At 42.6% G+C, this 17,873-nt stretch overlaps 1 protein-coding gene across 1 annotated transcript in view; it reads left to right on the forward strand.

Annotated features, from left to right (window-relative positions):
- RGSL1 (regulator of G-protein signaling like 1) overlaps positions 1–17,873 on the forward strand; it is a 66,473-nt gene that overhangs the window by 12,110 nt on the left and 36,490 nt on the right. The window contains exons 6-9 of the mRNA XM_005690946.2: positions 200–1,167; positions 8,408–8,470; positions 8,946–9,168; positions 12,774–12,881. Of these exons, the coding sequence (XP_005691003.2) occupies positions 200–1,167; positions 8,408–8,470; positions 8,946–9,168; positions 12,774–12,881 (1,362 nt within the window). The remainder of the gene's footprint in view (positions 1–199; positions 1,168–8,407; positions 8,471–8,945; positions 9,169–12,773; positions 12,882–17,873) is intronic.

Here is a 17,873-nt window from a genome sequence, read left to right on the forward strand (position 1 = left end):
TCTCTGGGGAAGAAGCAAGGTGATGAGAGTAATAAGGGGTCATTGTGTGCTGAACAAACCCTAAAATCATGTTCACTTCATCTCTGACCTGTCTAGGGTTGCATGAGGAATGAATGAAACACAAGTACGTTTGGAAAAATTCAAAAACCTAACTATCCCCACATCATTTTCATCCTCTGTCTCTCTTTATTCTTCCCAGAGGCCCTCCTGAACCTGTCCATCTGGCATCCCAACCAGTCCACCACCAGGAGGGAGATCCTGAGCCACATGCAGAAAGTAGCCCTGTTCAAACTCCAGAGCTATTGGCTGCCCAACTTTTACACCCACGCCAAGACAGCCATGGCCCAGGAGGAGTCGTGCCGGGCTCTGATGCAGGAATATGAGACTCGCCTGTGTAGTATCTGCTGCGCCCATGAAGGAGGGCTCCCTCTGAACATGAGCATCAGGAAGGCCCACCAACCCCAGAAGAAGTACTCAAGCAGGAAGATTAAGAGGAAAATGTGGCACTTCACAGAGCGTGGCTCATGGTCTCTGGAAATGGAGGCCCATCCAGACACCAACACAGTGCCCCCCCAGGAGCTGGACTCTCAAGACAAGGTGGCCATACAAAAGCCTTTCCTGAAGGAGGCCTCTTCAAAGGACAGAACCATTAGTTCCCCAGAAGAGGATGTTCTCTATGCCAGGAAGTCCAATGTGAAGAAGAAAGCCAAGAGCCACCTCCACATGGAGGGCCTCTTTGAGACAGCGTTCTCAACCCGCCTGAGGACTATCACCCCCATCATCAATCACTCCTCCCTCGTGACCATCAAGAAGGCTGTAAAGCAGAACCTCTCCTTGGGCTACACCCACTGGGCCCTGTGTGCGGATGCCTGTGCGGGGAGTCCCTTCCGGGACCACCTGAAGAAGCTAAATTTGAAAGTGGAGGTCCACCTCTTGGACCTCTGGCAGGACCTGCATCATTTCCTCAGTGTCCTGATGAGAAACAGGAAGACTGGGAAAGCCATCTTTCGGCACATGCTGGGCAACAGGATCTGTGAGCTATACCTGAATGAGCAGATTGGTCCACGCCTGCCACTCAAATCCCAAACCATTGAAGGTCTGAAGGAGATGCTGCCTTCTGGGGATGTGAACCCCTGGATTCCCAGAACCCAGAAGGAGATCTGCAAGGTAGGCCATGCATTACAGAAATGGGTTGGTATCTGGAAGATTAGGTCAGGACTGACCAAAAATCCTACCTGGTCATCTATACTGACTAACTTAATGATACAACTACCCGCACAATACGTATTGACGAGTTGGTTGATCTCTTATGAGTAACTTATATGAATTCCCAAGAAGTAGCCAGAACCCCGAAGTAGGATGAAGGTGGAAGAGTAGTCACTACCCACCTTTTATTTCTCCTTCAATTCCCCCTGATATGGAGTCTCCCAACCTCAGACTCTTCTACTGAAGGATGTTTTAAGAACTCTGAGCTAAATGTCATGAATCAAAATACAGGGTCTCCCTTTCCTAGACTAGCCATCATGGAAATGGCCAAGTGGGAGGATTTATTCTTATTCCAAAACATTAGATAAAAGCTGAGGCTATCCTAGATACCCACAGGAAGTAATTGGTTGACTACTGTCAAAATCTTGGCAGGAAACAAGTGGCTGAGCCAAATTGAGGAGAGAGCTCAGTAAAAAGGGACTACTTACAAAGAAGGGTAGGGAAACCACAGGGCTAGTAAGGTGCGTTGGAAGTTGTGCTGGACTAGTAGAGGAACCAGGGTTAGAATCCAGGAGTTCTTGGCTGTAAGTCCAGCACAATTTCCAAGGCACCTTAATTATCCAGGATTGTACATCTGGGCAATGTTGGATGAGATCTGTCCAGGGGGTGCACAGTCAAAGCTATCTGCACAGTTCCCGAGTAGAAGTTCCAGAGCCCTCCTCCCTACCTGCCCCACCCTTTGTGGAGGCATTTGGAACTAGATGGAGGCTTAGATAGGCTATGTTTCCTGCATCAGCAAATCCACACAGCAAAGCTCCCTCCCTTGGCCTTTGGTCTGCTGCAAAGATATTAAAGGTATTTATATTATTAGACAATGCTGGGCTATCACAGTTTCCAAGATTAAAAATCTTGATATCATTTATGACTCACCTCTTTGTCTCCCACTCGTGTCTAGTCTATGGGTGAATTCAGTTGGTCCGACCCTAAAAATATGCAGAATCTGATATTCCTCCCCTCACCGGTTATAACCACTCTTATCCAAGCTCTGTCCAAACTCAGCTGGATCACTGCAATGGCTTCCTGGATGATGCCTCTAGATCTGCTCTTGACCCTCAGCAGATCCATTTCCACACTGGCCACAACATAAGTTGTGTGATATAACTGAAAATAAAAGTGAGGGCATTGAAGACAGATGGCTGTCTCCAGTAAAAGCCAAAGTCCTTGCTAAAACCAGCAAGGCCTACAGTGTCTGTCCTCTGCCTCTCCTCTCGCCTCAGCTTCCTCTGCCCTCGTGCTCATCACTTTGGTCGTGCCAGACACATGGCCAGCTCAGGCGCGCTGCTCCTGCTGTGTGTAATGTGTGGATCCCCGTGTGACTGAGTCCCTGCCTCCCTCATGTTTTTGCTCAGGTCATCTCAGTGAGGCCTTACTTGCCCACTTTGCATAAAACTTCAGCCCTATCCCCATTTTACCTTTTTTCCTTAGCACTTACCGTGATCTGGATCCATGTATGTATCCTTCCACACATACATACATACACTTTGTGTGTATGCATGTATAATCCTTATGATGTACATGTATGCATTTGTGTGTACAGTGTACATCTGTTATATACACATATACCTGTATTATATTTTAAATAAATATACAATGTGTATACATGTTATATATGTGTGTGTTATATAGGTAGATTTTTTTTTAACATATTTTGCTTCTTTTCCTTCACCTCATGAGGGCAGAGGTTTTTATGTTTCATCACTAGTCTCCAAGCATCTAGAAAGTTGCTGGCAGTGTAGTGTTGAGTGCTCAGTAGTGCTGATAGGGTAGTGTTGAGTGCTCAATAGTACATTCAGCAGTCATTTGTTGAATCAACTAATCCCAACTGGAGATGACCCTTACTTTGGGCTTTGCTCAGGACAATATTTTCTGGTTTGAGACACTTGTTTCTATAATAACTCTCATTTTCATCCATCCGTTCAACCATCCTCCAATTATCCAGTTACCTTTTGTTGAATACTGATAGCATGCCAGCTAATATATGTCTATTTCCTAACTTCTGATTCACTTATGTGAAAACAGAATCCATGTAGAATATAGGGGAAAAGTTTTAAATCCTGGTTTTAGGACCATTTGGCTAGGTGGTCTTGAACAAACTAGGAAGTCCAAATTCTTTAGTTTTCCTAGGTCTCTTTGTCCTCAGATGTAAAATGAGAATTGGGATAAAATCATATTTTGTTATTATATTTGTGAATTCAATAAATTTATAGAAATGTCGAGGATACTATACTGTAAAAGGCAAATAAATGAAAAGGGAAAGATGTGGAAGACAGAGCATCAGTCTTAAAGTTGGCCCTTGTTTTCTTTTTTTCCCATTCTCCCATATTCCTGTGCATTTCTTTTTTTTTTTTTTTAATTTTTATTTTTACTTTATTTTGCTTTACAATACTGTATTGGCTTTGCCATACATTGACATGAATCAGCCATGGAGAGAGGAAGATTGAGAGACAGTGCTGAAGATGTCAGGGATATGGAATTTCATAGACAAGGAGACCAACAATGATGATAAGAAATTAAACTGAAAGTTCCTTAATTAAGAGAAAATCTAATGGAAAATAGATTCACAGTTACCAGGGGCTGGGGGCAAAGAAAATGGGGAATTGTTGCTTAATTAGTACAGAATTTCCATTTGGGGTTATGAAAAAGTTTTGGAAATAGACAGTGGTAATAGTTGTATAATATAATGCATGTAATTAATGCCTCTGAATTGTACACATAAAAAATGGTTGAAATGGCAAATTTCATGTTATATATATTTTACAACAATAAAAATTTCTTTTTTAAAGAGAGGAAGTAAGATTGGAGACACAAAGGACATTGAGTTTTAGTGAAGAGAGCAGACAGCTGTGAATTTGAAGGCCAACGTCTCCACTTTCAGATTGTTTTATCTGAGGTAGAAGGCTGTGGGGTCCCTTTGTCCTTGCCTCCTCAGCATTACAGTGGGGATCATAACAGCCCCCTCAGAGAAAGGCAGTGTGTGTGCAGTGTCTGACAAGTGGTGACATACAAACGTTCATCCTTTTAACGCCGCTTAATCAGATCCATAGAACCTTAGCATCAGAGGAAGCCCTGGAGGTTCCCTCAGCTTCCACTCTCATTGTGCAGATGACAGAGCAAGGTCAGAGTTCTCACTGTTGTCTCCTGGCAAGTGCAGAGCCAGCATCCAGATTCCCCTAGTCTTGCTGCAAAGTCAGCAAACTCCAGTCCTGGAGCCAAGTCCAGCTTACCTCATATATTTACATAGCCAGCGAGCTAAGACTGGTTTTACACCAATATCTTTAATAGACAGGGTGTTGCTGTTGTGGGTTTTGGGGGTTTGGTTTTTTTTGGCTATTTTTTTTTTTTTTTTTTTTGGCCTTGTGGAATCTTAGCTCTCTGATCAGGGATTGAACCCATGCCCTCTGCAGTAAAAATGTGGAGCCTTAACCACTGGGCTGCCAGGGAACTCCCTGGTTTTACATTTTTTAACAGTAGGAAAAAAAAACATCAAAAGAAAAATGCATCAGATCACATAGGTGTTATACGAAATTCAAATTTCTGTGTCCATAAATAAAGTTTTATTACAACATGGCCATGCCCATTTGCTTATGTGCTGTCATGTGCTACAACTACACAGTTAACTCACTGAAGCAGACAGTGTGGTCTGTGGCCCACACAGACTGAAATGTTTGCTAACTCCTTACACGCTGTCCTGAGGAGAGGCCAAGAACGTTTACCAAATGACGGACAAACTCAATTCTGAAGGAAACTCTTAACATTCTAACTAAAAAGAACTATAGAAAAATAAAAATAGTAGGTTAAATTTTTTTAAAAATCGTGGTATTTTTAGATATTATTTTGTTTATTATTAGATAATTGATAAGAGAAATCTGCTGGTTGCCTAATGGTGGTTCCTGTGTAGGTTACCATTATTTTTCCCCCCTGGCTTCATTTAAAATTCTTTGTCATCAACTTTGCATGGTTTTAAAACAATGTGTTTTGGAGAATGTCCTTTTGGGTTGAGGTATAATAATTAGGTATTCTCTTAGCTTCATGAACTTGCATATCCAGTTCCTTCCCCAGGTTTGTATTATTTCTTTAAATAAAGTCACTGCTCCCTTTCCCTTCTTTTCTCCTTCTGGGATATGCTTTATGTTGCCCTTCCTAATGAAATCACATAGCTCTTGTAGAAACTCTTGTCCTTTTCCTTCCTCATCCTCCTCCTCTTCTCCTTTTTCTTCTTCTTTTCTGGCTCTGAGTTCTCTCTCCTCTTCTCTCTGTACCATTTCTAGATTCCTATCTTGGAGGGTGCTGATCTTCTCTTCAATATAGTCTGCTCCATTTCCAGTGCTTTTTTTCCATTTTCCTGAGCCATGCCATATGGCTTATAGGACTTCAGTTCTCCAACCAGGGACTGTACTGGGCCCACAGCAGTGAAAGCATGGAGTCCTAAACCACTTGACTGCCAAGGAATTCCCTCCAGTGCTTTCCAATGCATTCTTCATCTCATTTATCGAGTTCTTCAGGTTCAGAATTTTTGTTTGATTTTTTTTTTAGAGTTTCAGTCTCTTTGGTAAAGTATTCCTCTGTTCGTTAATGTTATTCCCGAACTCATTGAACTGCTTTTCTGATTTTTTTCTTACAGCTCACTGATTTTCTTCATGAAATGATTTTTAATTCTCTATCAGTTAGATTGTAATATTTCATGACGTTAGTGGAGAATTGGTTTCTGGAGAACCATCATTTTCTTTTAATGATACCGTGTGACTGTGTTCTTCATAGTGCTTGATAAGTTGTTCCTCTGCCAGTGCATTTGAAGTATTAGTAGCAAACATCCTTCTTATTTAGGTAAAGGTTTATAACTGGATTATAACAATTCAAAGGGCTTCGCTGGTGGCTCAGAGATAAAGAATCCACCTGTCAATGGGGAATATGAGGGTTCGATCCCTGAATTGGGAAGATCCCCTGGAGAAGGAAATGGCAACCCTATCCAGTACTCTTGCCTGGAGAATTCCAGGCTACAGTCTGGCGGGCTACAGTCCATGGGGTCACAAAAGAGCTGTACATGACTTAGCGACTAAACAACAACAATTCAAAGAGTTGGTGCTTAGAGGCTTTTCTTTTGTTTCCTAGTAGGAGGCGATATGGCACAAGTTTTTGCTTTCTCTTACCTGAGTGCCTCTGGCTGTGTTTGAGAATTGGCACTTTCCGTCCTCCACCACCTCTGCTAGAGTTCTCCCTGGTGTCTTCATGGTTGCTGCTTGCGCTTCTGGGGTGTCTGGTACCTTGCTGCTGGTGGTACCGTTGCTGTCACTGGCATCACTTCCTGGGGCACTGGGATGATGGACATCTCCACTGTGTCCGGGAACACCTGGATCAGGTGCTATAAGGGAAGGGAGGGAAGGGAGGGAAAGAAGGGAAGGGAGGGAAGGAGCTGGAGTTGTGGATGCTTCTGCCAGTCCACCCATCTTTAGTGTACAGATGGGTGGACCCCGTGAGCATCCTGGCGTGTTGGACAGAGAAGCATTTGTTGAATTGTGGGTGTTCACTAGTTGTAAATTGAAGGAGAGAGGCAAAGGGAGCATCTTATACCATGATGCTGATGTCGCCACTCATAAATCTTTGAAACCTAAATAGACATCAATGGAATACTCATTTCACATGTTGTCTTAATATTTAATACATATATATTTAGAGCTTATCCATTAGTAACACTATGTTACATTATAGATTGCTATTATTCAATCACTGAGTTGAATTCTTTCAGGACTATACTTCACTTTGGTTTCCTCAGAAGCCTATGAGATCTGATAAAGTTATTAAAATTCATGCTCTTAAACTCACCTTTTGGCAGCATGACTTGGGCAATTTCTGGAGACAATCTTACGTTTCTTTTAAATTATTATAAGCAACTTTTTGACTGTAAAATAATGTCCAGACTACTTATCAAACCATTCAAGTTCCTTATATATAGTCCCAATCGGCCTTCTCTACCACATTCCTTGCCATTGCCCCAGCCCTGAGCTCTTTACAAGAATGCTACAGCTCAGCCATCCTGGAATACTCATCGTTCTCATACATTTTCTTTCCCTTCTCTGTCTCTTTGCTTTATCTCTTCCGATTAGCTGAATGCCCTTTACTCCATGTCAGAATGATGAGCTCCTACTTATACTGCAAGGTATAAATTGTGATTTAATTCTTCTTGCCTTTATGAACTTTTCTTGGATTTTCTGAACTGAAAACATAGCTAATTATTTCCTCTTCTCTGCTCCCAAAGAACTTTGTTCTCACCTCTCTCATAGCATGAGTCTTACGACAAAGTGAACCCCTTGAGAGCCAGGCTTGTAGCTTATTGGTCTCTGTATTCTGAGTCATGTGCACGGTGTCTGGCACATGGGAGGAGCTCAGAAAATAGTTATCAAATAAATTAATAAATGAATGAAAGTAAGTGCAGATAAATCAATCTAGCTAAGCACTGACTTGTGGGATTTTTCTGGTTGTTGTTTATTTGTTTGTTTTAATCCGAAGAAGTATCCAAGTGGGTAAGGGCTTCAAGTGGGAGATGTTAAGAATAGACATACCAAAAAGAGACGCTTGGTTTCCAGGACCCTTTTAAGAATTAAAAAGATAGTACTTTACAGAGGAATAAATAAGTATGCAGATGTCAAATAATTGCCCTTCAGTAAAGGATTTGTTGTTTCTATTCTCAAAGTGAAGGTGAACATGTTAGTTGCTCAGTCGTGTCCAGCTCTTTGCGACCCCATGGACTGTAGCCTGCCAGGCTCCTCTGTCCACGAAATTCGCCAGGCAGGAATACTGGAGTGGATTGTCATTCCCTTCTCCAGGGGATCTTTCTGACCCAGAATTGAACCCTGGTCTCCTGCACTATAGGCAAACTTTTTACCGTCTGAGCTACTAGGGAAGCCTCTTCTTAAGTACATATCAATCACTGTTCTCTAAGATTCAGAGAGAGGCTGTGACGGGAGCTGTCATATTCAGAGAGACAAAGGAATACCTCCTGGTTGGTCACGGCTAATGTTTGCTATTCCATATCTCCAAATTAGAGAATCCAGAATCTGCAGCCTTCTCTTCTCCCATGTGAATACTAGCAGGACAGAGGGGGCAAGCATCTCCTCATAATGCTTATGTTGTATTTGGATTTCAGATCCTCAGCCCCTGGTATACTGAATTCCTGGATGAAGAGGACTACTGGTTTCTCGTTTTTACAGTAGGAGGGACTTTGAGTTGGGGAGGAATCATGAGGTTGAGGGAAGAAAAGGGAGTTACTGCTCTTTCAGAAGTGCTCTTTGTTAAAGTCAATGAAATGTTAAGTAGTTTTCTATCAACTGGGGTGGATGGTCTCTGATGTTCTAAAGAGAAACCTCTCAAGGAAAAAGATTCAAGTGCATAAGCTGGCTTTGAAGAAGTCACATTCATATAGAATTTCTCACTTATAGAGAAGGAGTTTGATTCAAAGATGTGTGGTATGTATGGGGTGTGTGTGTGTGTGTGTGTGTGTGTGTGTGTGTGTGTGTGTGTGTGTGTGTTTGTGTGTGTATCTGTAAAGGAACAATAGTTCTTAACAAACTGAAAATAATCAGAGTCCATGTGACAGGGAGGCAAAGAAGGACCGAGCTGTAAAAATCTTGCTTCTGGCCTAGTTCCCATAGCAAATGCTGTCTGCCACCATCTCCTTCTCTTAGACTCAGAGCAGGATCATCAGCACCAAGTGGCATAGAAAAGAATCTATAGGCAAAGAAGACATCATTCTTCTTTACAAGAGATTTGAGGAATCACTGGAGTTAAGCCAGGGTTTGGCTAACATGGAAGAAATGGAATCTATGCAATGGCAAAAGATAGCTACTGAGGACCTGAAGCAAGGTGGGTCCCTCCGGGTAGAAAGGAAGTCTCCAGTGTTTCTGACAGGTAAGGTCACTCACCATAATTCTTTTTTTTAACTTTACATACAAGCAGCTGTGAAATATTAGTATTTTAACATTAAGTATTTACTATGTGTCAGCACTATGCAGTGCAAAGGTGATAAAGAGGACCTCATTTGATCTTCCAAATAACATGTGAGGTAAGTACAGGGTGACTGAGGCGCAGAAAGCACAAGTTACATTTCCAAGGTCACACAGTAAGTGGCAGAGTCAAGATCTAAATCCAGACTGACTGACTGCAGAGCTCCCCCACTGGCTCTGAAAGGGAACCAGAGAACTCAAGTTTGACCAGGCTTATGCCCACCAAGACATCACCACAGTTATACTGATTACTCCCTTTCATGCATCTGAAAAACATGTGCCATGCCTCCCCAGAATCAGGTCTAAGACATTTCTGTGAATATATATTTTAACAGCCACTTGCTTCCCCCAACATAACACACCAGCCACCCAGGCAGTGGAGAGCCTTGGTTAGAAACACAAGGCTCCGCTGTCCCACAGATCTGGGTTATATCCTAGCTCTGCTAATGACTGTGTGAACTTGAACAATGTATTTAAGCTATCTTCAAGCCCCGTTTCTCTCAACTGTAAAATAGGAATAATAGGCTTGTTGTGAAGATGACCCAAGACCATCCATGAAAGCTATTAACATAACATTTGACAATAGTAAAAGTAGCCAGTATTGTTCAAATTGAACAAACTGCTTTAATTATCAGTGCTGAGGCAGTCAGAGTACCACAATATTTCTCAAACTTCAAAGCATGATAAATACTTTTGATTCATTTCGGGAAACATATACCTATATATGTATGTGTGTGTATAAATATATATTAAAATTTTTTCACAAAGAGACACCTGTCCTTATTACATAACATTATGTACTCTCTATATTATTCCATTTCATTTTGTAAAAGCTGGTGTTCACTGTTTTTTGACATTCTGTTGAGTCACGACATACATATTAGTAGTCAGTTCAGTCGCTCAGTCATGTCCGACTCTTTGCAACCCCATGAATCGCAGCATACCAGCCATCCCTGTCCATCACCAACCCCTGGAGTCCACCCAAACCCATGTCCATTGAGTTGGTGATGCCATCCAACCATCTCATCCTCTGTTGTCCCCTTCTCCTCCTGCCCTCAATTTTTCCCAGCATCAAGGTCTTTTCAAATGAGTTAGCTCTTCGCATCAGGTGGCCAAAGATTTGGAGCTTCAGCTTCAACATCAGTCCTTCCAATGAACACCCAGCACTGATCTCCTTTAGGATGGACTGGGTGGATCTCCTTGCAGTCCAAGGGACTCTCAAGAGACTTCTCCAACACTACAGTGCAAAAGCATCAATTCTTCAGCGCTCAGCGTTCTTTATAGTCCAACTTTCACATCTATACATGACTACTAGAAAAACCATAGCCTTGACTAGACGGACCTTTGTTGGCAAAGTAATGTCTCTGCTTTTGAATATGCTTTCTAGGTTGGTCATAACTTTCCTTCCAAGGAGTAAGTGTCTTTTAATTTCATGGCTGCAATCAGCCATTTTGGAGCCCACTTCATGGCAAATAGACGGGGAAACAGTGGCTGACTTTATTTTGGGGGGGCTCCAAAATCACTGCAGATGGTGATTGCAGCCATGAAATTTGTAATCAAGATCTTTGAAAATTCATTTCCACCACTCCTTTGCTCTGTGAGCTTACTTGGCCAGCCACTGTATCTCCCTGAGTCTCATTTCCTCATCTGTAGAATGGGGATGATGACACTGTTGAAAGGATAGGCGGTAATGCATTTGCACAGCAAGTAAGTCCTCAACAAGTAGTACTTGTTAGATTCCACTAAAAATGTAACCCTCACCTCTTTTAAAATTTTGATGTGCACTCTGTGTACAAAGCAGGCTGCTTTGGGTGCTTGCCCTTTGGAACATACTTGGGCATGAATTATTAAAAGCTAGCATGAACAGGCCATCTGGTTTACCTTAGGATTTCCCCTTCTCTAAATCCCAAACATTCCAAATCCTCTCCCAGGAATCAAGGGAAAAGTGAAAGAAAGGATGGCTGATAAATTTGACCTTACACATGCTGGGCAAGGGGCATTCACCTTGATGGCCATGAAATGCCAGGAGGGACCAGGAAGAGTGGTAATCACCTCCATGGAGATGCCCCCTCCCTCCCTCCCTCCAGCATACCCTCCGCCATTGCTTTCTTGAAATGCAAATCTACCCCAATGAAGGGCCTCCTGTGCATTTGTCCAAGTCCAGGCCCTGGCTCCCCAAGTAGGCTGATGCCTCCACTCAGACTATGCCATAAACTCTGAGCATCAGAGCTAGAATACTCTCATATTTCTTGTAGAGAAACTGAGCCGAGGTAAGAGTCTTGCCCAAGGTTTCTCAGCAAGGGAGGGATTGATGAAAGACTAGAAAACAGAATCAATAGCAACAATAATCCACTGCTTTTACCACTGCAGAGCCTTCTGACTGAGAGATGGTTATGATGACAGTGACAATGCTGACATAAGGACATTGACATTCAGAGGGCCACACCCCATATTCCTTCTAGATCCCACCAGTATAACCTGAAAAAGTCCTGGACTTAAATCTCAGAGCTCATAACACAAATGAGTGTTTTGACCTTGGTAGGCACAGTGCTGCTATTCTGCCATTGCCTATCAGTACCAGTTCAGTTGCTCAGTCGTGCCCAACTCTTTGCGACCCCATGGACTGCAGCACGCCAGACTTCCCTGTCCATCACCAACTCCTGGAGTTTACTCAAACTCATGTCCATCAAGTCGGTGATGCCATCCGACCATCTCATCCTCTGTCGTCCCCTTCTCCTCCCACCTTCAATCTTTCCCAGCATCAGTGTCTTTTCCAAGTGAGTCAGTTCTTTGCATCAGGTGGCCAAAATATTGGAGTTTCAACTTCAGCATCAGTTCATATTCATCCTTCCAATGAATATTCAGGACTGATTTCCTTTAGGATTGCCTAATACCTCATTGAAACTTCTCTTGCTGCCTCAGCCTTACAGTCCCATCTCATTTTGAATACAGAAAGTCTTTCCCTCCCAATTCACCATGCATGACTAGACATGATATATAGCTACCTTTAGAAAAAAATAATTCACTCTCAAAGGACAATTATTCACAACTATTGATGATATTCAGAGATATGAGTTGTCAATTCTGAAGGTAATTGCATCAAAATTTTTGGCGCAATAGCAGAATATTTGAATGCATTTGCAGTTCCTCCCTATACCAGATGGGGTTTGAAGGGGTCCATATTCATTTGGATGAATTACTTCTAGTATATATGTTAACACTTAGTGCCTCTTTCAAAGTCATATCAGTTACCCTTAGGCAGGAAATTTCCATGGGTCAGGTCTCCCCGAGAAGGGCAAAAGCCCTCATTCTAGAGGACAGGGGAGGCAGTATTTTCTTGCTTCTAATTTGGCCTAGGAAACTTGTATTTCCTATATAACCATTCCAGTAAAACACTATTGTCCTACTTAAATAACATTTTAAAGACAATACTTGCAAAAAAAAAGTACGTGAATCTTTGAACCCAGAGTAGACAACGAGACTCCATTGTTGTTTTTCCCTATTTGATAGACATAGAGAAAATGGCCTTTGAGGAACTCTGTTATAAGTATCCAAAGGTGGCCATAGAGAAGATCAGTGATGACTACAAAATATATTGTGAAAAATTGCCTCATTTAGGTAAGTGTTTAAACTCAAGGAAAGATGTGAGACAACCAGGTAAGAGACCATCTCAAAACTTCAAGGGGCATAAACCAAAAGAAGGATGGTCAGCAGAGGATGACCACGTCTGCCTTTTCTCCTACAAAGCCAAAGAAGGGCATCGTGAGAGTCAGATGCGATTGTAAATGAATGAAGACGATGATGAAATTGTTAATTCCTACTTTCTTAACTAGTTATCATTCTGGGGTTTTCAACAATGCAGATTTGTCTCCTACTAAGATTTCTGGAGTCATAGTTTTGTGAAAGGAAATTTGTTGGAGGGTATGTTCTTAGAAATAACACCCATATGGGGGTGAGGAAAGCACAACTGGGCAGAGGTAGATGCTGAACTGTGAGGTAGTTTTGATAAACATCAGCAGACCCTATCAGTTCAGTTCAGTCGCTCAGTCGTGTCCGACTAACGTGACCCCATGAATTGCAGCTCGCCAGGCCTCCCTGTCCATCACCAACTCCCGGAGTACACTCAGAGTCGCGTCCATCGAGTCAGTGATGCCATCCAGCAATCTCATCCTCTGTTGTCCCCTTCTCCTCCTGCCCCCAATCCCTCCCAGCATCAGAGTCTTTTCTACTGTGTCAGCTCTTCTCATGAGATGGCCAAAGTACTGGAGTTTGAGCTTTAGCATCATTCCTTCCAAAGAACACCCAGGACCGATTTCCTTTAGGATGGACTGGTTGGATCTCCTTGCAGTCCAAGGGACTCTCAAGAGTCTTCTCCAACACCACGGTTCAAAAGCATCAATTCTTCGGCGCTCGGCTTTCTTCACAGTCCAATTCTCACATCCATACATGACCACTGGAAAAACCATAGCCTTGACTAGATGGACCTTATTGGCAAAGTAATGTCTCTGCTTTTTAATATGTTTTCTAGGTTGGTCATAACTGTCCTTCAAGGAGTAAGTGTTTTTTAATTTCATGGCTGCAATCACCATCTGCAGTGATTTTGGAGCCCCCAACGTAAAGTCTGATACTGTTTCCACTGTTTCCCCATCTATGTCCCATGAAGTGATGGGACCAGATGCCATGATCTTCGTTTTCTGAATGTTGAGCTTTAAGCCAACTTTTTCACTCTCCTCTCACTTTCATCAAGAGGCTCCTTAGTTCCTCTTCGCTTTCTGCCATAAGGGTGGTGTCATCTGCATATCTGAGGTTATTGATATTTCTCCCAGCGATCTTGATTCCAATTGTGCTTCTTCCAGCCCAGCGTTTCTCATGATTGTACTCTGCATTTAAGTTAAATAAGCAGGGTGACAATATACAGCCTTGACATACTCCTTTTCTTGTTTGGAACCAGTCTGTTGTTCCATGTCCAGTTCTAACTGTTGCTTCCTGACCTGCATATAGGTTTCTGAAGAGGCAGGTCAGGTGGTCTGGTATTCCCATCTCTTGGAGAATTTTCCACAGTTTATTGTGATCCACACAGTCAAAGGCTTTGGCATAGTCAATAAAGCAGAAATCGATGTTTTTCTGGAACTCTCTTGCTTTTTCCATGATCCATCGGATGTTGGCAATTTGATCTCTGGTTCCTCTGCCTTTTCTAAAACCAGCTTGAACATCAGGAAGTTCACAGTCACATATTGCTGAAGCCTGGCTTGGAGAATTTTGAGCATTACTTTACTAGCGTGTGAGATGAGTGCAATTGTGCGGTAGTTTGAGCATCCTTTGGCATTGCCTTTCTTTGGGATTAGAATGAAAACTGACCTTTTCCAGTCCTGTGGCAACTGTTGAGTTTTCCAAATTTGCTGGCATGTTGAGTGCAGCACTTTGACAGCATCATCTTTCAGGATTTGAAAGAGCTCAACTGGAATTCCATCACCTCCACTGTTCGTAGTGATGCTTTCTAAGGCCCACTTGACTTCACATTCCAGGATGTCTGGCTCTTGATGAGTGATCACACCATCGTAATTATCTTGGTTGTGAAGATATTTTTGTATGGTTCTTCTGTGTATTCTTGCCACCTCTTCTTAATATCTTCTGCTTCTGTTAGGTCCAGACCATTTCTGTCCTTTATTGAGCACATCTTTGCATGAAATATTCCCTTGGTATCTCTAATTTTCTTGAAGAGATCTCTGGTCTTTCCCATTCTGTTGTTTTCCTCTATTTCTTTGCATTGATCGCTGAGGAAGGCTTTCTTATCTCTTCTTGCTATTCTTTGGAACTCTGCATTCAGATGCTTATATCTTTCCTTTTCTCCTTTGCTTTTCACCTCTCTTCTTTTCACAGCTATTTGTAAGGCCTCCCCAGACAGCCATTTTGCTTTTTTGCATTTCTTTTTCTTGCGGATGGTCTTGATCCCTGTCTCCTGTACAATGTCACAAACCTCGGTCCATAGTTCATCAGGCACTCTATCTATCAGATCTAGGCCCTTAAATCTATTTCTCACTTCCACTGTATAATCATAAGGGGTTTGATTTAGGTCATTCCTGAATGGTCTAGTGGTTTACCCTACTTTCTTCAATTTAAGTCTGAATTTGGCAATAAGGAGCTCATGATCTGAGCCACAGACAGCTCCTGGTCTTGTTTTTGTTGACTGTATAGAGCTTCTCCATCTTTGGCTGCAAAGAATATAATCAATATGATTTTGGTGTTGACCATCTGGTGATGTCCATGTGTAGAGTCTTCTCTTGTGTTGCTGGAAGAAGGTGTTTGCTATGACCAGTGCATTCTCTTGGCAAAACTTTATCAGTCTTTTCCCTGCTTCATTCCATATTCCAAGGCCAAATCTGCCTGTTACTCCAGGTGTTTCTTGACTTCCTACTTTTGCATTCCAGTCCCCTAGAATGAAAAGGACATCTTTTGGGGGTGTTAGTTCTAAAAGGTCTTGTAGGTCTTCATAGAACAGTTCAACTTCAGCTTCTTCAGTGTTACTGGTTGGGGCATAGACTTGGATTACTGTGATGTTGAATGGTTTGCCTTGGAAACGAACAGAGATCATTCTGTCGTTTCTGAGATTGCATCCAAGTACTGCATTTCTGACTCTTTTGTTGACCATGATGGCTACTCCATTTCTTCTAAGGGATTCCTGCCTGCTGTAGTAGACATAATGGTCATCTGAGTTAAATTCACCCATTGCAGTCCATTTTAGTTCGCTGATTCCTAGAATGTCGAAGTTCACTCTTGCCATCTCTTGTTTGACCACTTGCAAGTTTCCTTGATTCATGGACCTAACATTCCAGGTTCCTATGCAATATTGCTCTTTACAGCACTGGATCTTGCTTCTATCACCAGTCACATCCACAACTGGGTATTGTTTTTGCTTTGGCTCCATCCCTTCATTCTTCCTGGAGTTATTTCTCCACTGATCTCCAGTAGCATATTGGGCACCTACTGACCAGGGGAGTTCCTCTTTTAGTATCCTATCATTTTGCCTTTTCATACTGTTCATTGAGTTCTCAAGGCAAGAATGCTGAAGTGGCTTGCCATTCCCTTCTCCAGTGGACCACATTCTGTCAGACCTCTCCACCATGACCCGCCCATCTTGGGTGGCCCCACAGGGCATGGCTTAGTTTCGTTGAGTTAGACCAGGCTGTGGTCCATGTGATTAGATTGACTAGTTTTCTGTGATTATTTTTCAATGTGTCTGCCCTCTGATGCCCTCTCACAACACTTACCATCTTACTTGGGTTTCTCTTACCTTGGACGTGGGGTATCTCTTCATGGCTGCTCCAGCAAAGCACTGCCACTGCTCCTTACCTTGGATGAGGGGTATCTCTTCACCGCTGCCTCTCCTGACCTTGAATGTGGAGTGGCTCCTCTCAGCGCTCCTGCAGAGTTGTCCCTCATTGAGGCAAGAAACTTGTACCTCCTTACTGACTCACATGGGATGTGACTGACTTCGGGAGGACATAACCTTGGGTCAGGCAGTGCCCTTTGGCCAAAGACACTTACTTCCAGAGGGGACCTCACCCGTGGCAGCAGCCAATAACTCCAGGCAGCTGGGAAAATGAGTGCTTTTCTCCTAAAGAAATTAGCTAAGGCAATGCACCAGAGCACTCAGTATTGTCCACTTACTTTGTAAGGAAATTTTAACCCCTCTTGGAACAGTTCTTCCAGGAGTCTGGAAGCACATTACTAAAATTAAGTTCACTCTTTTTAATTTGACTGCTAGAAATTTTTAATTTATATAATACATGTGGCTCCCATTATATTTCTATTGGGCAGCACTGGTCCAGATCCACAGAACCTAAAGTTGTAAGGATTAAAAATTTCCCTAAGGAAGTCACCAGTGCTGATGGTAAATGGTGACTCTTCTACCCTTGATTCTCATATTCAATATTCGACTCACTGGGGGCCACGGCACCATATTATAGTCTTCAGTTTTTCCTCGAGGATGATACCTCATTTTTCAAAAAGTATCATCTCCAAGCTGATGTGACAGACAGCTAGACCTTCAAAAAATGGCTTTGTTACTCTACCAGGCCAGCAGCTCTCACAGGTGACAAAACCAGTGGATCCCACTATTTATTGTATGCCCTTTGCCAATTCGCTTTTCTGTAAGGATATCTCTTGATCAGAGGCAACGTTATGGGGGATCCTATTCAGGGGATCAAACACTTGTAAGCCCCAAATATGAATGCTAGCTGAAACCTCACAGTTAGAAATACATGTCAGTTCCCGTCCAATACAGCTGCCCCTTCCAGAATAAAAAGGTCCAATGTCATCAAATTGCCACCAAGTGGGTAGCTGGCTTTCCGTGAAGGATGTTGAAATATGTGAGTTTTAGTGTTTGTCTCCTACTGGCAAGTTGAACATTTGGCAGCATTGGTAGCTAAATCAGCCTTAATGAGTATGAGGCCCATGCTACTGGGTCCATACACGGCCTCCATCCCTTTCACCTACCTACTCTGTTCATGAGCTCATTGTGCCAATGCTAAGATGGACTATGACAGACAGTGATTTCAGATGGACTGTGATATCAGACTTGCTGATATCAACTGGCTAAGTCCCTCCATC

Source organism: Capra hircus, chromosome 16 (assembly GCF_001704415.2).
Source record: "Capra hircus breed San Clemente chromosome 16, ASM170441v1, whole genome shotgun sequence".
NCBI classification, from domain to species: domain Eukaryota; kingdom Metazoa; phylum Chordata; class Mammalia; order Artiodactyla; family Bovidae; genus Capra; species Capra hircus.